Genomic DNA, 17,215 nt, shown 5'->3' with positions numbered 1-17,215 from the left:
GAGAAGACAAGGCTGCGAAGAGGAGGAAGTGTTCATTGCTTTCAGCCGGTGCACCAATGTCAACAACCTTTACCTCACCAAAGCTGACAGAGACTACCGATTCTACCACAGAGACAACATCGACAAGAACATCATGCACGAGTTTCAGCGCCTCGAGAACCACCGCCTACTCACCGTAACACAACAGCACTTGCGTTCCTTTGCCACCGGTGTGGACCCGGACGCGGAATTCCCTCTGGCGCTAGTAAAAACCAGATCACTCAACATAACGGCAACACAATGGAACCACACGGAACCGCCACGATGCTTCGCATCCTCATCAGGGTTCCCCACGGGAAGATGGTGTAATTTTTTTGGCTGTTTTATTTTGCCACGCAAGTGACGATTGCCCTGTGGTTACTTTTAAAACCACCCATGGCTCCTAGACGACCCTAGTTGGATACTTAGCCAGTATCAAATCAGCTAGCGTTAGCCAAATCTTTGCAGGACCATTGACGCGCCGGGGATGCCAGCGGCGATATGCGTTTGCTGTTGTTGTTTTCGCTTTTACTTTCACTTCACTCTGACACTCTGACATTTTACGGAGAGTTTTTACGCACGTATACCCTGCAATCTCGGATCCTAGTTATAGGCGGCTTTTTGTAACAAAGCTGGGGCGTCCCCCGCCAGCTTTACCACTAGCACTGTGGACTACTGTGTACCGGGCTGTGCCGATGCGCCCGCTTGCTGGGCGTCCAGTTTTAATTCTAGTTATTTCGCTGGGCGCCTTCAAAGCCAAGAAAAAAATAACTCGACTTGTTTGGGTAGGTTCGCTCGGAGTATGTGCTTCTCAGCTGTTTAAAAACCGAAACGTTTTGAAATTATGAATGCCTCTGCAAGCACCAGAGCCGCTAGCATTCGCCTATAACTCGGCAACTGCGGTTGCTACCAACTACGCTACGTTTTTCTAACGTGGCGTTTGTCCATTCGTACATAGATGTTATTTTATTGCGAAGACATTAGGTCGCGATGTTTTGCTGTTCCCCCAAATAAACGTTCCACCACACTTTAAGGGTGCTGGTCTCAGAAATAAAACCATAAAGCAAAGCTAACGCTGAGCTTTATGACTGAATACGAACCAGTGCCACCACTCAAAGCGGAAGTTTACATTGTAAAGTGGGTGTTCTAATAAGGCAAGGTGAACAAAATAAATTCCAGATACATCATGGCTTAAAAAGCGGAGAAGTTGAAAAATGTTCGTATATGAAAACGAGATATCAAGAGTGCTTCGCTACGTACTTCCACACATGGCCTCATCTGAGCCGCCTTCGCAGTCTTCGTGGCCATCGCAGAGCATGGAGCGTGGAAGACAAGCTCTGGGTGAGCGGCTTGCACAGAAAAATTCTTCTTTGTTGCACATATCCGCCTTTCCTGCAGTGATAGGGCAGAAATCATTCGCTTAATCATGGTACTATAATTTGCAATAGAATTTTCATTCTTCGGGAAAGCTCAAAAGGAAGGCTTCAAAAATGTTTTTTTGCAATGATTCAACACATTCTTGACCCAAGTTACAAAAACAGCTCTTATGAAGCGGTCGCTGTTCAGAAATAGCAGCCGAAGTTTGGAATTCAGTGTTCTAAAATAAGCAAACCAGACATGTACCAATGCGGAAGCCCTGTATGTTTCATATATTGCGAAAAATGAGCGTTGATGTCATCGTCCTCGGCGTCAGCATGAAAGGCACTAAAAGGCCGGAGCCCACAGCGGGGCAAAATGCGCAATGAAGCAGTGCGGTGGTGCTCTGGCACCATTGATCGGCTGTCGCACCTGCGATCCCAGGCAGCGTTAAGGGTATCTGAGAAGGATTTTTACGTCATTTAGATGAGCACGCGCACGTAACTCCTACGTCTACTTCTACCACGTGAAACAAGACGCGCTTAATATAATAAGAATTGAACCAACGTGTACGCCGCGTTGAAGCGGTGAAGCTGTAGCAATGAATCGGGACGCATTTGAATTCTGCCATTACCCGAACGGGGCGTATTTCGCGCAAGCTATTGCGAAGGAGAAATTCTGAAAGAGACAGTGAAGTGATTTGTAAGTTAAACGGGTCTACTAGCGCAAATTGGAGCCTAAAGTCTCTAGGCCCTGTTTCGAACACTCTCGCTGCCTTTACGCGACTTTATTCAGCAGAAAAATCATTTATAAATGCCGTCCTTCTCCCTGCGTCCTCCTTGCCGATTTCCTATGATGTTTCGAATGACGTCAAAACAAGATAGCTTGGCTTGACTGCTCTACTGCACGGCTCGCCGAACCTCTGACAGAATCAGTCGCCCAGCGTTTAGTCGGCCAGAGACCGGCGGGTCGTCGCAATTAGGTTTTCGCTTAGGTGAAATTAAGCCACGACACGTTTGTGCTAGGAAGACTGTGCCTTTAGTATATTAGTTTTTAGATTTTATCAAGCTCTAAATCCAATTCGCACCCCACAAGCGCACATGCGACGCTTCACGGTCTGGCATGCTTGTGGAAATATCTAAGGCCAATTGAAGGAGACAGAAGAGTCAGCGAAGTTAGTATAAGTACTATGGAATTAAAAGCAACAGAAACTTTTATTGCTGAGCGTACTACAAGGGTATGTAAAACACTTTTGGGGTTGGGTGAACTAGCGCAACGGTCATTAGCACGACCACACATCTGCGACCGCTTTTTCGTCTAAAGAATGCAGTCGCTAGACATGAGATATTGTGGAAATTATGCCGTATCCGATCATGCATACGGCAGAATTGCATCAAAAGAAAAAGTCATCTAAGCTGCTTGAAATGGTAAAACTAAACAAAAATCTAAACCGGCTATACATAATGTACTCATATTACCTGTCTTGGCATCAATGCTTATGGCTGAGTGGTCTGGAGCACTAGGCATATTCTTTTTCAAGTCGCAAATCCGAATCTCCGATAGCGCAAGTTTTTCTTTTTTGGATGCAGATTTATTTTTTTTTTGGGCAATGTTGTCTATTCCGAATGCAGCATTTTTGCGCAGTAACGTTGATTGGTCCACGAGCGATTTCGCAGAACTCATGCACACTCACACTTACGCGCTGGCGAGTTCTTGTTGACATAGGTTTGCCATAAGCATTGACTGCTTGCGGGCACGGTACCTAATCAGCCGACCCTTCACCTAGTGTGAACACGCCTCTTACAATACAGGCACGAGCCAAGCAAGCTCCAAACAGGGGCGAAAAGCGCATCTCATTTGAGCATCTGCTGTAAAGCGAGGACGTTTATCCCCTGCGTACGCCTCGGCTAGGGATTGTTGCGCGTACAAGCCATGTTGGTAGGTTTATCTGACAAATTTTACAGCCGACTACGTGGCAGAAGGGCGATATGCCGATTACTGAGATAGCGAGAACCTTGGACATCGTCCGATCACGTAGCACCTTATATTGACGTCACTGCTATTAGTTTGGGCGGCAACCGCTAACCGCACATGGTAGGCTTTAAAATAAATTCAGGCTTTATAAAATAAATAGCGCCTCATCGCCCGGATTAATGATGAAAAGTGCGTTTATTTGAGGCAGTCTTCGCCGTGCAAGCAAAAACAGGAGCTTGAAAAATTCACTACAGAGTCCCTTTAAGGCTCTTTGGATACACTTTCATGTACATCAGTCGATCTAGTGTCTGCCCAGCCAGTTTTGAGAGTGTGTTTCGCGACCATGGCAGTGATTTTCTTCTTGAAATCACCGTGCTCTTAATAAAAGATTCAGATATTTCTTATTACACTACAGAAATAAAAACTGTTTTCTCGAACCGCAAACAATTCTGGTTTGCGCAAAAGTGCCTGCGTGGTTCAAGGTATACGACAGTTCGCTAACACAGCGTGCATAGTACTATCATGACTCGCGTCCGTGATTCCAGGTTATAAGGTCCTGGTGGTAAAACGTACCACACTTCTCGTCCAGTCCGTTTGGACAGTCGCGAATACCATCACAAAGTAACACAGAAGGAATGCATGTGGCGCCATCCCGGCAGTTGAAATCACTGCTCAAACACTGTGGAGGGGGCTTTAGAGACGGTGATGTTGATGTTGTGGGAGTGACACTTTCCTCTGCTGCAGGCGTGGTATTTTGTTCTGCAACAGGGAAGAATCAGGTATTAGCGACATTTGGCATAAAGAACAGCTGTTGGTATAATGATATTGTGTGTGATGTGTGAATTGTTACACGAAAGAGATTGGTGCAACTGCCGGTGTTTTTTAATACTTGAGTACGTTCATTGTTAGAAATAGCATTTAAAAGCTGAATTTGCGTACAGTGATGGTGCCGAAGGAAACCACTTTGCCCAAACAAATGCATACAAATCGCATATTTGAGATTAACAAAAGTACACTTCACAATTTTCTAACTCCTTTCCCTTCTTTATATTCAAGGCTGAATACCAGAACGGACGTTAACTGAAGTAGATTAAATATGTGGTCGATGGCATTCGTGATGTTCGTTGGTACGAAGAAATATTTCGCTGGAGTGTGGTTAATTGCATGAAGTGATCAATTATTATTTATTTCGGGGTACCTGTGACTGGAGATGCCGGGGTACTTTCTGCGGACGATACGTCTGGAGCGAATGTGGAAAACTCTGTAGTCATGGTTACTGCAATAAAAAACCGTAACACTCAATTTATACGGCACGATGTGTACAGGAAGGAAGGAATCAAGGTAAAAAAAAGGCAGGAATGTCAACCAGGCTGTGGCCTAGTCTACACGTGGGGAAGGGAAACAATGGGAAAAAATATGAAAAACAGAAAAAGAAGGGGAAGGGAAAGAGAGAGCGTAAAGAGGTGTATACAAACTAAAAAAAACTGGCCGCGTATCTCCTCGCCTCGATGCAAATGTCGTTGAAAGACGACAGTCTTCTGACGCCTCTGCCGCGTAAATGCCTCTCTTCTATCACCCGGTCATATCTCAGGCTGTTCTTCTCCCTTTCGTTCCAACGACGATAAACACGAAGGAGGTTTAAGCAAGTCCGTTCAATTTGCCCGCGTTTCACTCACTCGAACCTTTTGTTACTGTTGAACTTAAAGCACTGCCACGAGGTCCAGGATCGAGCAAACTGTTCTTGGATTTTTGGGTCAAAATACTGCTTTCATGGCGTACTTTTATTTTCTATCGCAAATGCGAAGAACGCGTTTATTTTGATTTAGAAGAACTCTTCGACTACTGGTTGTGCACTGATGTTTTGCCACAAACATGAGTAATTTTTTTTCTTTTTGATCAAGTATGCTGACAGATATAAAGTAATGTTCCAGATTTAGTGGTTCGAAAACCCTTTAGCGATGTAAACTTCTTGTTCGAGAAATCTTTTAAGGCGGATAGCTGATTAAAGTGACACAATGACATAGAAATACACACACAGAGACACAAAATGTTTGTGTTTAGGTAACCAAAGAAAGACTGCCGTATTTAAAAGTAAGTAGACTTCTGTACTGCATACCTATTGCATCGCCAAAATCGGTACGGTGACTGTAATAAAGGCGTATTGCATTCCCAGTTTTTATGTGTGGATTAGTCATAACTTGCTTTGCAATTGCAACTATTCTGTGTATGAGTGCACTTTTCCTGAAAAAGACTATTACAATACCATCACCGAGTCTATAAACCATTTTTAACTTTTTTGACGTATTTGTTAAATCGAGACAAACGAATCAAACCAGTTAGTACAAAATAAACATCGTGTAGAATTTCATTTGAAGGGTAGTTGCAATTTTTCCTGGACAGGTGCTCCTATCCTGGAGGCTTTTCTAAATGACGCATATCCCTCTTACAATAGCGCTATATTACAGCCGGATGTGTATTCCAACTCAAGTCTATATTGTTTTATTTTTTACGTTCTACTGGGACTTTAATTAATACGAGGGATGGTAATGAAATAATTAACCTTAACGACGAGCTGCGGGGTTACAACAATGTGTGAAATTGACAAAAATACATCTTAACAATTTACCACACGAAGGAACTGCACGCTGGTAGCATGTGTAAAATTGATAACTAAACCTTAACCATTTTTAATGTTTTTAAGTTTTCTACCCCAGCTATTACGCCAACAAGGAGGCTAAACGGCGGAAAACAGAGATCTCGTGGACGGTGCGTACGGAGAGGTTTACTGTTCGAGTGTGGCCTGCATCACATTCGGGGATAAAAATTGACCATTTCATTAGGCGAGGTATACCTGTGATGGGAGATGCAGGGGTACTTTCTGTGGATGGGACGTCTGTAGCTGATGTTGAAAATTCTGGAGTCGTGGTCCCGGCGAAAAGGAAGCCGTGAAGGTAAATTTATCCAGTCCAGTTTTATCGAATGCTTAAAAAAAAACTTGAGTACAAGAATGTGTTCGTAGTGCATCCCGAAACATTCGAGAATGCGAGTGCGTTGAAAGAGCTATAGCGCACAAGAGATAATCAGAGCACATGAAGCTGGCAAATTCAGCAGGAAACATGTTAGGAAGGCGTCAATTACGTTGTCTCAAAATCGACTGACTGTCTTTTTAACACTCGATGTACATTGAGTGCGGTGTAACATAGCATATGTAAATGTTGTGCCAATTGTGTTCACGCTTTTTAAGAGGATGGAATGTTTGGGATTTGATAATTTTTCGTTTTTGAACACAGTGGTTACGTGTATAAGGCTGAATTTTTTGACGTTATGATCATTTCGAAGACAGCGCTCGTCCAGTCGTCTTTCTTGTCTTTGTTGCTTTTGCGTTACAACTATTTTAACATGACCTACCAACTACCTCCCCAGTACACTTTGCAAGAAGGTTTTTCAAACTTACGTTTTTACCTTGAGTACCACTCGCGTGGTTGTGAAGCCGCTTTGTCTAAATAATTTGTAAGTCCTGCTATCAAATACCTTCCTCTTTCCATATGTTCTTCGACTTGACTGTTGAAATATTCACAAATGATCAGAGTCTACAATGCTTTGTTTGACCGCACACCATGTTTGGCTTTCGCTCCGGACTTTGAACACAGGACAACCTTCTTCAAATTAAAGAAGACTTATTGGATAACCTCAGCAGCCAACACAAGAGCTCCATTCTCGCACTTGACGTCAAAAGCGCGTTTGACTATGTCACCCATGAAGCTATACTCGAAGGCCTGTAATCCACCCACTGCGGAGAGAAAGTCTACCGTTATGTGCGAGACTTTCTCACCGACCGCACGGCCGCGATTGGCGTGGGACAACTCCGCAAGGCAACTCTAAGACCACCATCAAAAGGCACCCCGCAAGGTTCTGTCATTTCTCGGCTGCTTTTTAACTTGGCAATGCGAGGGCTACCGCCACTCCTGAACAAGATACCAGGAATCAGCCATGCGCTGTACGGAGACGACATCACTATCTGGACGCGTACAGGCTCAGTAGGAGAACAACAACACGCACTCCAAACAGCAATAAACATCACGAAAGAATACCTCCGGGCTCGCAGGCTTTCCTGCGCCCCTGACAAATCGGAACTTTTACTGCTCAAGAAACACAGCAGAGGTCACCCTCCCGCCCCCATGCCCGACCTTGAACTCTCAGTCAATGGTAACCCCATACCCCTGGTAATACCCTACGGAATCTCGGCTTAACATTACAGAGAGACGGAGCAGGCCTTGCAACCATCCAAAAAGTTCAAGAAACACTAATTCAAGTCACCCATCTCATTCGCCGCGTAAGCAACAGACGCCATGGTCTCAAAGAGCACGACATAATACGCTTGACCCAAGCCCTAATCATCAGTAGGATTGCTTACGGCACTCCGTACCACAGTCTCAAGAATAGTGAGCGCGAAAAAATTAATATCCTTATCCGGAAAGCCTACAATCTTGCCTTTGGTCTACCCCCGAGTTCTACCAACAAGCTAATGAAACGTGGTCTGCACGACACCTCGAAGGAACTCTCTGAAGCTCACAGGACCAGCCAACTCGAAGGACTAAAACTCACCAAGACGGGCCGTTATACGCTATGTCGCCTTGGCAACGATACACAGGAGACCTCATATAGTAAACCACCCATCCCCCTGGCTCTACGCCAAATTATCACCGTTGCTCCCATCCCCAGAACTATGCATCCCGTATTCAATGCATACCAAAGAACAGCCAGGGTCATAAACCTGAGAAAATCCTACGGAGACAACAAACCAGCGGTCCGCTATACAGATGCTGCCTTGTACCCTCGAAAGTCTGCGCATGCCATCAGCGTTGTCAACAACCATGGCACAGAACTCACGTCGGCCACAATCCCAGTCCCTGACACAGTCTGCAGAGAAAATTGCCATCGCCCTCGCTGCTACCACGGGCTCAGGCTACCTCACTGTCATCACAGACTCCAAAACCATCTGCCGCAATTACCAACTAGGTCGTGTTTCTGGTCAAGCCATCCGCATCCTGAACAATCTACAAATCACACCCGAACTCCGCATAGTCTGGACCCCAGGCCACGCATCCCTCGAGGGGAATGAAGCGGCCCACGCCGCTGCCCGCGAGCATACCTTCCGGGCCTTCCCCTCGTGGGCAGACCGATCGATCACCTCCAGCGATGACATTCCAAGAAGATAAACGGATGTCCTCGCCCATCACCGACTGCAGTGCCGCATTTACCGGCCCCAACACACCCCAACATGACCATAGAGGACGCCATTAACCTCAGACAGCTGCAAACTAACACCTACCCCCACGGAACACTACTCCATGCCATCTACCCAACAAACAACATACACTCTGACTTGTCAACACTGCCCCACACCCAACGCTCTCTACCATATGGTCTGGGAGTGCCGAAAATCACCATCATTAACCCCCCAACCAAACCCAACACTGGAGCACTGGGAGGACCCGCTGACCAGCTCACGCCCTCAAGACCAGCAACGACTGGTGGACAGGGCACGCCGGGCAGCCAAGGACCAAGGCTTCGTGGACTAAGGAGGCCTCCCACAACGGAACTAATACAATTGAATAGATAGATAGATGTAACTTTATTAGGGAAAGGGCTGGCTCAGAGGCCTATAGGAATGGTAGGGCGGAAAAGGAGGGAGTAAAATTAAGTTGAATAAATGTTTATTGAATACAGTTGAATAAATGTTTATTCCTCCTCCTCCATGAATATTGATAGATATATATTAGACTTAGGTGAGGGCTGGCGTTGTCATACAGCTCTTAGATCGGCTCCTAAGTAGAGAAGTTTCAGTAAACGAAACATATCCCCGTTATGCTTGATTTGAATGATTGTAGGGTTTAACGCGCCGACGCAACGCAGGCGATGAGGCGAGCCGTAGTGGAGGGCTCCGGATTAATATTGACCACCTGGGGATCTTTAAAGTGCGCCGAAATCTCGAACACACGGGCGTTTTTGCTTTTCGCCTCCATCAGAAAAGCGGCCGCCGCGGCCAGGAATCGAACCCGCGAACTTGTGCTCAGCAGCGCAACGCCTTAGCCACTGAGCCACCGCGGCGGGTCCCCGTTACGCCACGAATATATTAAAGCTGGTGTTTATCCTTTCTTCTTACTTGGCCCAAATCTAGTTTGTAGTTCTTTTGCATGCTACAGCTGAAATGATGCGCCGCAAAAGTGCCAGATGAATTTACATCGTGACGAAATTGCATAGTAGTTGTAGCAGTATTCTGTTCCCAGATAGGTACAACCACAGCACTTCCTGTGTGCGAATGGCTCGCCTGGAACAATCCCAGTCTTTTGAGTCACGACTAGAAGAACACCAATGATTTTTTACTACAAAATGTCTTCTTAGCTGGATGTAACGCGTTGTTTTTTGTAAATAAGGGTGGTTTGGTATTATAAGGTCGATATAGGCATGGGTCGCTGCATATCACAACGTTTGCTTCCGTGGCGTGTGCGCAAAGGGACACATATTTCTTTGTAGTCTGGAATACATTGCATTCAGGGATAACAATCGGTATTCGCTTGATATTTATCGGTGACCGGAACGGCAGTGATAATATCTGCAAACGGGACGTCTGGAAAAAAGCTTGAAGGTTGTGGTGGAATGGCTTCTCCGATAAAAAAAAAACTCCGTCTCAGTCAACTGAACCCACACAATTTTTTAAATGCTCAAAAATGTAACTCGACTTTTGTAATATGCGAGTACTGAATCCATATTCCACGGGAAACGCTAGGCAGTTTCCCCAACACAATCTCAATACCGATTACGTAGTTCATAAACCTGTTCTTTTTAAATAATTCATTGGAACAGTAGCAATCCGTCTGTAAATTAACGTCGAAATTCTATAAGTTCTATACTATGTGCAGTTTAATTGGCAGCAAAATGTTCATAAAGAAGAGTTTCCGTTATACCAATCGACACAAAAACTCGATGGCAGAAAGAACGTTTCGGATTGTGTGAGTTGAGCAGACAATGCTGCCTCAAATGGTGGTAATGCTTCATTCAGTACTATTTCTCAATACAAGAAATGAAGATGTGGGGTTTGGGTGGTAAGAATTTTACATATGTGGAAATACGTTTACTGAAGGGTGGGTGAAAAATGAATAATTAGAACCGTGGCGTTTAAAGACGCGGTTGTAGGTTTTGAAAATTCGGTTTAAGCACAGTCTTTTTTCCAGCCGACTGCATTCAAAATTTTGCACATCAGCTCGCAGGTGGTGTAGAAGAGAAAAAAAAAATTATTTTGCTGGCATTCGATTGCGGCAAGTGCCGATATTCCAACTGAATACATACCGGGTGCCGACGCTGCTGTAGTTGCACTTGGCGCTCCTTCACATTTGCCCGGGCGGACATCAAAATCGTCTAGTGCAACGTCACTGTGAAAGTTTCCGTTCCAGGCGCTGATCACAATCTGCGCAATCGTGAAGCAAACGGCGATAACTAAGTGTTTGTAGAGGATACATAAGTTGCTGTTTTCTACTAATTATGATCTACTAAAAATGTGGTGGAAGTCTTGGGCCTAACAAAGTGGGCACAGAAAAGCAGTACGCAATGCGATTCGAACGGACTCTGCCATGTTATTTTCTCTCCTCGCCTCTTGCAACAACGTGAACAGAACTACAGTCAAACCTGAATACGACGAACTTCTTGGATAGAGTAAATTATGCTTCGTAGCGAACACTCAAAGTTGTTCTGCCATGATGCGTGTAAAATGTATTTGCCTAGGATTAGCTTGATTATCATGCTTACTGCTGCTTCAATGACACGCACATGGTAAGCCCATTTTGTAACAGATTTATCTTTATCAAGCGGTTCTGGCGCAGCGTCACCAATTTGTTCATAACGAAATAAACATTGGATATATCGAATTCTAAGCGCCCACAATCGCTCGCCAAACGCCCGCAAACGCGCTTCTGCGAAGGTTGCGTTGGCCGCCACTCTCCCCGCCCCCGCTTACTTGAAACGCTGCGACGGGAACAAACTGAACATTTCGGAACCCTCGCTTTGCAGCCCTCCTATATGGCAGTTGGCAGAAACATGATTCGATAGTAGGGCCGAGCAGCTCTGGAACTATGGCGCTTTGGTAAAGAGGGAAAAAAAATAGCTACGCCAGGTTATACGTAGCGTGAGCTAAGGATCAGCTGGTTATTCTTAGCTTTCCTAGTTGCCTAGGATTAGCTTGATTATCATGCTTACTGCTGCTTCAATGACACACACATGGTAAGCGCATTTTGTAACAGATGTATCTTTATCAAGCGGGTCTGGCGCAGCGTCACCAATCGCCCCAGAGCTAAGCTGGTTCCACAGGCGCACGCCGGTGTTGCCGCGACGCAGTAGCCATCGGTTCCACACCCAGCCACCCCTCGCATGATCATCAAGTGGACCAGGCCGCAACGTGCCGAACGGAGGTCGGTGAAGACGCTGAGCGCGTGGGGTGTGTGACAGGCACCGGGCACGTTCTGTGCGCCGTGTGACGTCACTGCTCCTCGCGCATGCGCAGCACGGCTCTCCAGTAGCCACGCGAAACTGCTCAACGTCGGCCAGTCTAGCTCATGCTACAAAAATCGTCCACAACTGCTGTGCGGCTCTCACAACTCGAGCACTCCGGCCGTACTTACGGTGCCCATGTGTATGTGCACTTGCATTGCAGCGCTAAATAACAATATGACAACGAAGCGGACGCAAGCCCTGCCCCTTCCGTAGAAACGTGAAATAAAGCACTGCATCGAGCGTTTCACAAAGATTTCGGACATCCCTGTGCGTTTCAAGATTGCAAGGAGTACGCTAAATACAACCTCAAAAAAAGTCGGCTCTAACAGACAACGCAAATTAACGCGGGAATGCTGATGGCTTGGTCTTTTTGCGTTATCATTATTAGTGGCCTGGTCATTCTTTCGTGATTCAGTTTTCAATCAACTTTTTAAATTGTTTATAAGTTATAACGAATTTGATACTGAAGTTCGTTATAAGCAAGTTTTCTTATTTCTATCTGCTTAGTATAGCGAACAAATGGCATTGAATAACGCTATTTCTTATAACCGGGTGTGATTCTACACGTTTTCACAGCACCTCAAAGCCGACCTTTATGTGGCACGGCCGCACCGGGTGTCGCGGGCGCTAGGGGCACTCTTTTCGCGCTTTGCTCCACACCATGCTCTACAATCTGTGCGTCGTCTGCTGCGGCCGGAGCCAAGCTCGTGCTGCGTGCATTTGAAAGCTTTCTGCTTGCTCGCAGAATAGCTTCGTGAGGAATCAGTAGTCTCCGCTTATCCTTGCACTGAACGTTTGCGGTCATTATCATATGGTGTAACTAACCTGTCCGGAGCTGAATCTACATCTACCGTCAGAAGTGCTATCTAATGAAAAGGCTAAAGAGAAGACCCAAATGAGGCTGCCGCGAACATATCTCAGTGCACTACGTCAGCAAAAACTCCTCAAATAATACGTAGATAGAGCGAAAGTAAAACGCAGTGCTCGTTCGTATACTGCCACACTGTCGGGCGCCCTTTACCAAACTGACGCGAAATTCCCGCGAATTTCCCGCGAGAAATTCCCGCGAATTTCTTTTTTAAAGTGAAAAAAATTGGTATTACTGAAGAAAGAAAAGAAAAACTTATAGAGGCAGGGCATATATTTTATTGAGGATGAAGAAGGGCATTTACATTCAGCTCTCAACAAGAACGGCAGCTAAAAGCATCTTTGCTTTCATAGCAGTTTAGACATATCCCGGGACGAGCAGCTCCCGGTTCTTCTTCCTTAATAAATGTGCACGCGAATTGACACAGCAGCATTTCAATACCTATGCATTAAATAAGTGAATGTGCTAGAAACAACTTAAATAAGACAGGCAGTCTATTCAAGCCTGTCTATCGCCGTCAAGAAAATTAAGCCGAATACGGGCGATATTTCAAGTGCATCATGCACAACTTCCTCTATTTCCTTAATTACGGCGTACAGCCTAGAGGAATGCTCTCAAAGGCACTCTGGCTTGAACGATCTAAATTGTCAAGCGCCTTTGGTGAAGCGGCGTGTCCTGTGAGTTGAAATGTTCAAAGGAAGCAATGAGCATAATATGGCATTCTTAGCACGTTGCTGTATTTTATATTATTGTGCACATAACCAGCGAAGTAGCAAACCAACATCTTATGTGCACGCACTTTTGATGGCCATGGACACGTTTGCCCCAGCAAACACCCTCTGAATAAATCTTTCTCAGTAGCTTCTTCTCCAGCTTTCCTTCACGCACATCGTTCAGATTAGCCGAAGCTTTTGCGTTTTAGTCAAGACTTTCAGGCAGTGAGACGAGACAGCAACCATATTTGCATAATCCTGTGTATAGTGTATCACGCTAAACCTGCACTCTCAATGAATGAAGGAAGTTTGACATCATCAAATGAATATTTGTTGATGTCAATTATTCGAAACACCATAAATTATACGGAGCGCTGGAACAACCAATTTGAAACACCGGCATTATATAGCTCGTAAATTATGTCTATGTAAACAAAAATCGTCTAAGAGATTTCGTGAACTGACGCAACCCCAGCAAGAGCATCTTTTTGTTTTGGTTCGGCTCTGTGATGTCATGCACCACAAGAAAATCGTTGGTGACCTTCCTAAAAAGCTGTGAGACAAAATCGGATTGGTATATCATTCAAACTGACCAATTCAGAGAAAATAACGTTAAAAGCTTGTCAAACAGCCGTTTGACTGTTCTGAATACCTGGATTTTTTCCTGGTTTCCTCCGATGCCTTCCTTAGGGTACTAAGCTTTCAAAACATCAAAAACATCAGTTATCATTCGCGCGAATTCTTCTGTTTCAGCGGAGTCCTGAAACCATCAATGCCCTCTCCTCTGGCATAACTCTACATCCCGGCGCAAAACACGAAGGCATTTCTCAAGCGTTTGCATTATGATCAATTAGGGTTACAGCTGCACAAAGACATTTCGTGATCTTGATGAGGTATACACAATGCTATTCACTACATAAGCCACCGGATGACTCCCACGAACTTGTGACGAACGGATCTGCTTCAAACAGCGGTGCGCCCCGCGTGTTGCTTATCCGCGCTCCCGAGTAGGTAAAGCAAAGCGCGACTGCACCACCACCAGTTCACGCGACGGTCACGATGTCCACCTCGGGAGGGGAGATAAGAACCTGATTTTGCTGTATAAAGACTCTCTTGTACGGTGTCAGGGTGTCGTATTGGGAGCTTATCTTAGCGAAATATTGAACATTAAAAAAACAGGCTGGAAAGAGGAAGAATGTGAGCAATTTCTATTTCTTACCTTGGTATTTAGGTATACGCTGTATGACAGCAGTTGAGAGAAGAAAATGCGTATAAAGAGCATATCGTGTTACCGATGGACAACTGGAAACCCAACAAGCCGGCTTCACGTGAATGCTATTCTTGTTATACAACGTTGGCAACGGAGCAACTGATAATGTAAAGCTTTCATTCATAACCGAGAAGTTGGACGCACTACAAGCTTGGCGACACAAGTATAACAAAACAATCCCCTCTTTCAAAGAGTTTATCCGGTTTTGTTTAAGCTTTTTTGCTCTTGTGATATCTGTAGCAATAATTTCCCTTCTCAATTCTATTATTGTTTCTGTGCGAAGCTAGAGGCGTTCTGTTTCTTACCGAGAATTTCGATGGAAGATTGTCTTCTTCCACAGCAAGAAGCGTCCATTCACTTGGTGCTTGGGGGTCGAATGTAGCGCGTCGTCCGACAGGGGTGCCGGAGGTGTCCACGAACGTTACGTTCATGGCAGCATACGCTGCGGAAATACCGAAGAGAGGGGGAAATTTTGTTGTAACATCGTTGCTCGAATTATTACATGGCGGATGATGCTCACAGAATGGCGCATTAATCATGTCTGTGAGCTTAAGGAGCCTAGGCATCCTAACTTACCAGAAATTGGTTCGTTGCTCTCATTTCCCTAAAATTCAGTTACCGCCAGCTCCCCCTTTAATGCCTTCTGAAATAAATTTAAACTCGCAATGTACCGTGCTGTTTACTTTTGCCCTGATACCGTTCACTGTAGTAAAGTCGCCGGAGCGGCCTGTCAGGCTACGCAGCATTACATGAGCCGCGATGACAGAGAAATTTACTCTTGTGTTGGCTTGCTGCAATTCACCATGAAGTAAAGCAGCAAATACAGTACAAAGAATAAATGTTTATAATAAATGAGGTTATGAGATATGGAAATTTATTTAAGCCCTAAATAAGGTAGTAAAACGATGGCTAATATGCCCGCAAAACTTTGCGGAACCAGCATTTTAGAACGATTTTATTTCTTGGACGCTGTGGGGAAGTGTACGGCCGATGTCCATTTTGGGTGTGCAGTCGAAGGGCGGATTACAGAAAAGGCGACGATACACGCTGAAGACCATTGCAAAAAAAAAAAAACGCTCAGTAACGGAAACATTCATGCAATAGAGCACAAGTTTCAACAGGTTCAGTGTACTGTTATTTCAAGAGCTCTTCAGACACGGAAGAATCATGATCCGATTTCCGGGTTTCAGTCAGCAACCAGTACTTAGTCTAAGGCGGCCGCGCTACCGTTGTCACTGGAATATATATTGACTTGGTCGACAGGCATGCTACGATTGGTGCTACGTAGAACGCTACCAACCCGTTGCATGCCATGCATGCTAAAATTAGAGCTACGATTAGACAACATCAAGGTTTTATGCACACTGGCTACCGTTTAGGGCGTTGCCTCATGTATGCGAAAAGTCCTGCTCAGATGATATGCACATAATAATGCTGTGGAATCTGCCATGCTATACGATCGTTGGCATTGTTTAGAGACACGTGGCATGCTTCTCTTTTTCCTTTTCGTCCAGCAGGCATACCGGCACAGCGTCTGCTTCAAATCTGCGAGATTAAGCTTAAAATTTACTACGTTAGAAGAGAGAGGCGCCCAATTTCATTAAAAATTAGCAGTGGCTTAGCTCGGCTATGCCAGGATACACGTAGCGTGAGCTGAGGTTCAGCTTGTTATTCTTAACTTTCCTGGTTGTCTAGGATTAGCTTGATTATCATGCTTACTGCTGCTTCAATGCACACGAACGGTATACGCATTATGTGACACATGTATATTTATCAAGCGGCTCCGACGCACCGTCAACAATCGCTCCAGAGCTAAGCTGGTTCCACAGGCGCACGCCGGTGTTTCCGCGACCCACGAGCCATCGGTGCCACACCCGGCCACTCCTGGCATGATCATCAAATGGGCCGGGCCGCCACATGCGGAACGGAGGTCGGCGAATACGCTCGGCGCGTGGGGTGTGGGCGCGTCAGGCATCAGGCAGCGTTCCGTGCGCCGCGTGACGTCACTGCTCCTCGCGAAACTGCTGAACCTCGGCCAGTGTAGCTCACGCCACAATAAAATGTTTCACAGCACCCTCGAAGTCAAAGGCCTAGATGCGCGCCCGTAAGTCCACCTAAGCTATTAAGCATTACAGTTACTCTAAGAAAGAAAATGAGCTCGTCCTAGAGGTTTTCAATAATGCCGAAGAATGTAACATTTGCCAAAAGCAAAAACTTACAGTTCTTTTTTCTGTGATAGTAGAGCGTGAAACAAACTTCGTGACCTAGGCTCAACGTCTGACTCTGCAAAATTCCTCGTTGCGTTCGGGACTGGTCTTCTGCATCAAGAAGCAAGTAGTGGCCTAGAAAAAAAGTACTTTCGGTTACTCGTCACTTGTTAAAGTGGCTGAAACTTCAACAAAGATCAGAAAAATATAGTGCAGTAAATTTTGCCTGCATTTATTACAGAACAATATGCTCACCACATTC

General features: G+C 45.3%; 1 protein-coding gene across 1 annotated transcript in view; it reads right to left on the bottom strand.

Moving 5' to 3' along the window:
* Nucleotides 1–17,215, bottom strand: part of LOC144175010 (MAM and LDL-receptor class A domain-containing protein 1-like) — a 197,355-nt gene that overhangs the window by 6,619 nt on the left and 173,521 nt on the right. The window contains exons 56-62 of the mRNA XM_077704017.1: nt 16,966–17,088; nt 15,052–15,188; nt 10,702–10,816; nt 6,200–6,280; nt 4,547–4,624; nt 3,922–4,107; nt 1,279–1,410 (exon numbers count right to left, since the gene is read on the bottom strand). Of these exons, the coding sequence (XP_077560143.1) occupies nt 1,279–1,410; nt 3,922–4,107; nt 4,547–4,624; nt 6,200–6,280; nt 10,702–10,816; nt 15,052–15,188; nt 16,966–17,088 (852 nt within the window). The remainder of the gene's footprint in view (nt 1–1,278; nt 1,411–3,921; nt 4,108–4,546; nt 4,625–6,199; nt 6,281–10,701; nt 10,817–15,051; nt 15,189–16,965; nt 17,089–17,215) is intronic.

This window comes from Haemaphysalis longicornis, unplaced genomic scaffold, assembly GCF_048455015.1.
Source record: "Haemaphysalis longicornis isolate Haplotype H1 unplaced genomic scaffold, Haemaphysalis longicornis Haplotype H1 scaffold_3, whole genome shotgun sequence".
Classification (NCBI taxonomy): domain Eukaryota; kingdom Metazoa; phylum Arthropoda; class Arachnida; order Ixodida; family Ixodidae; genus Haemaphysalis; species Haemaphysalis longicornis.
This window is presented reverse-complemented; position numbering and strand designations above follow the sequence as displayed.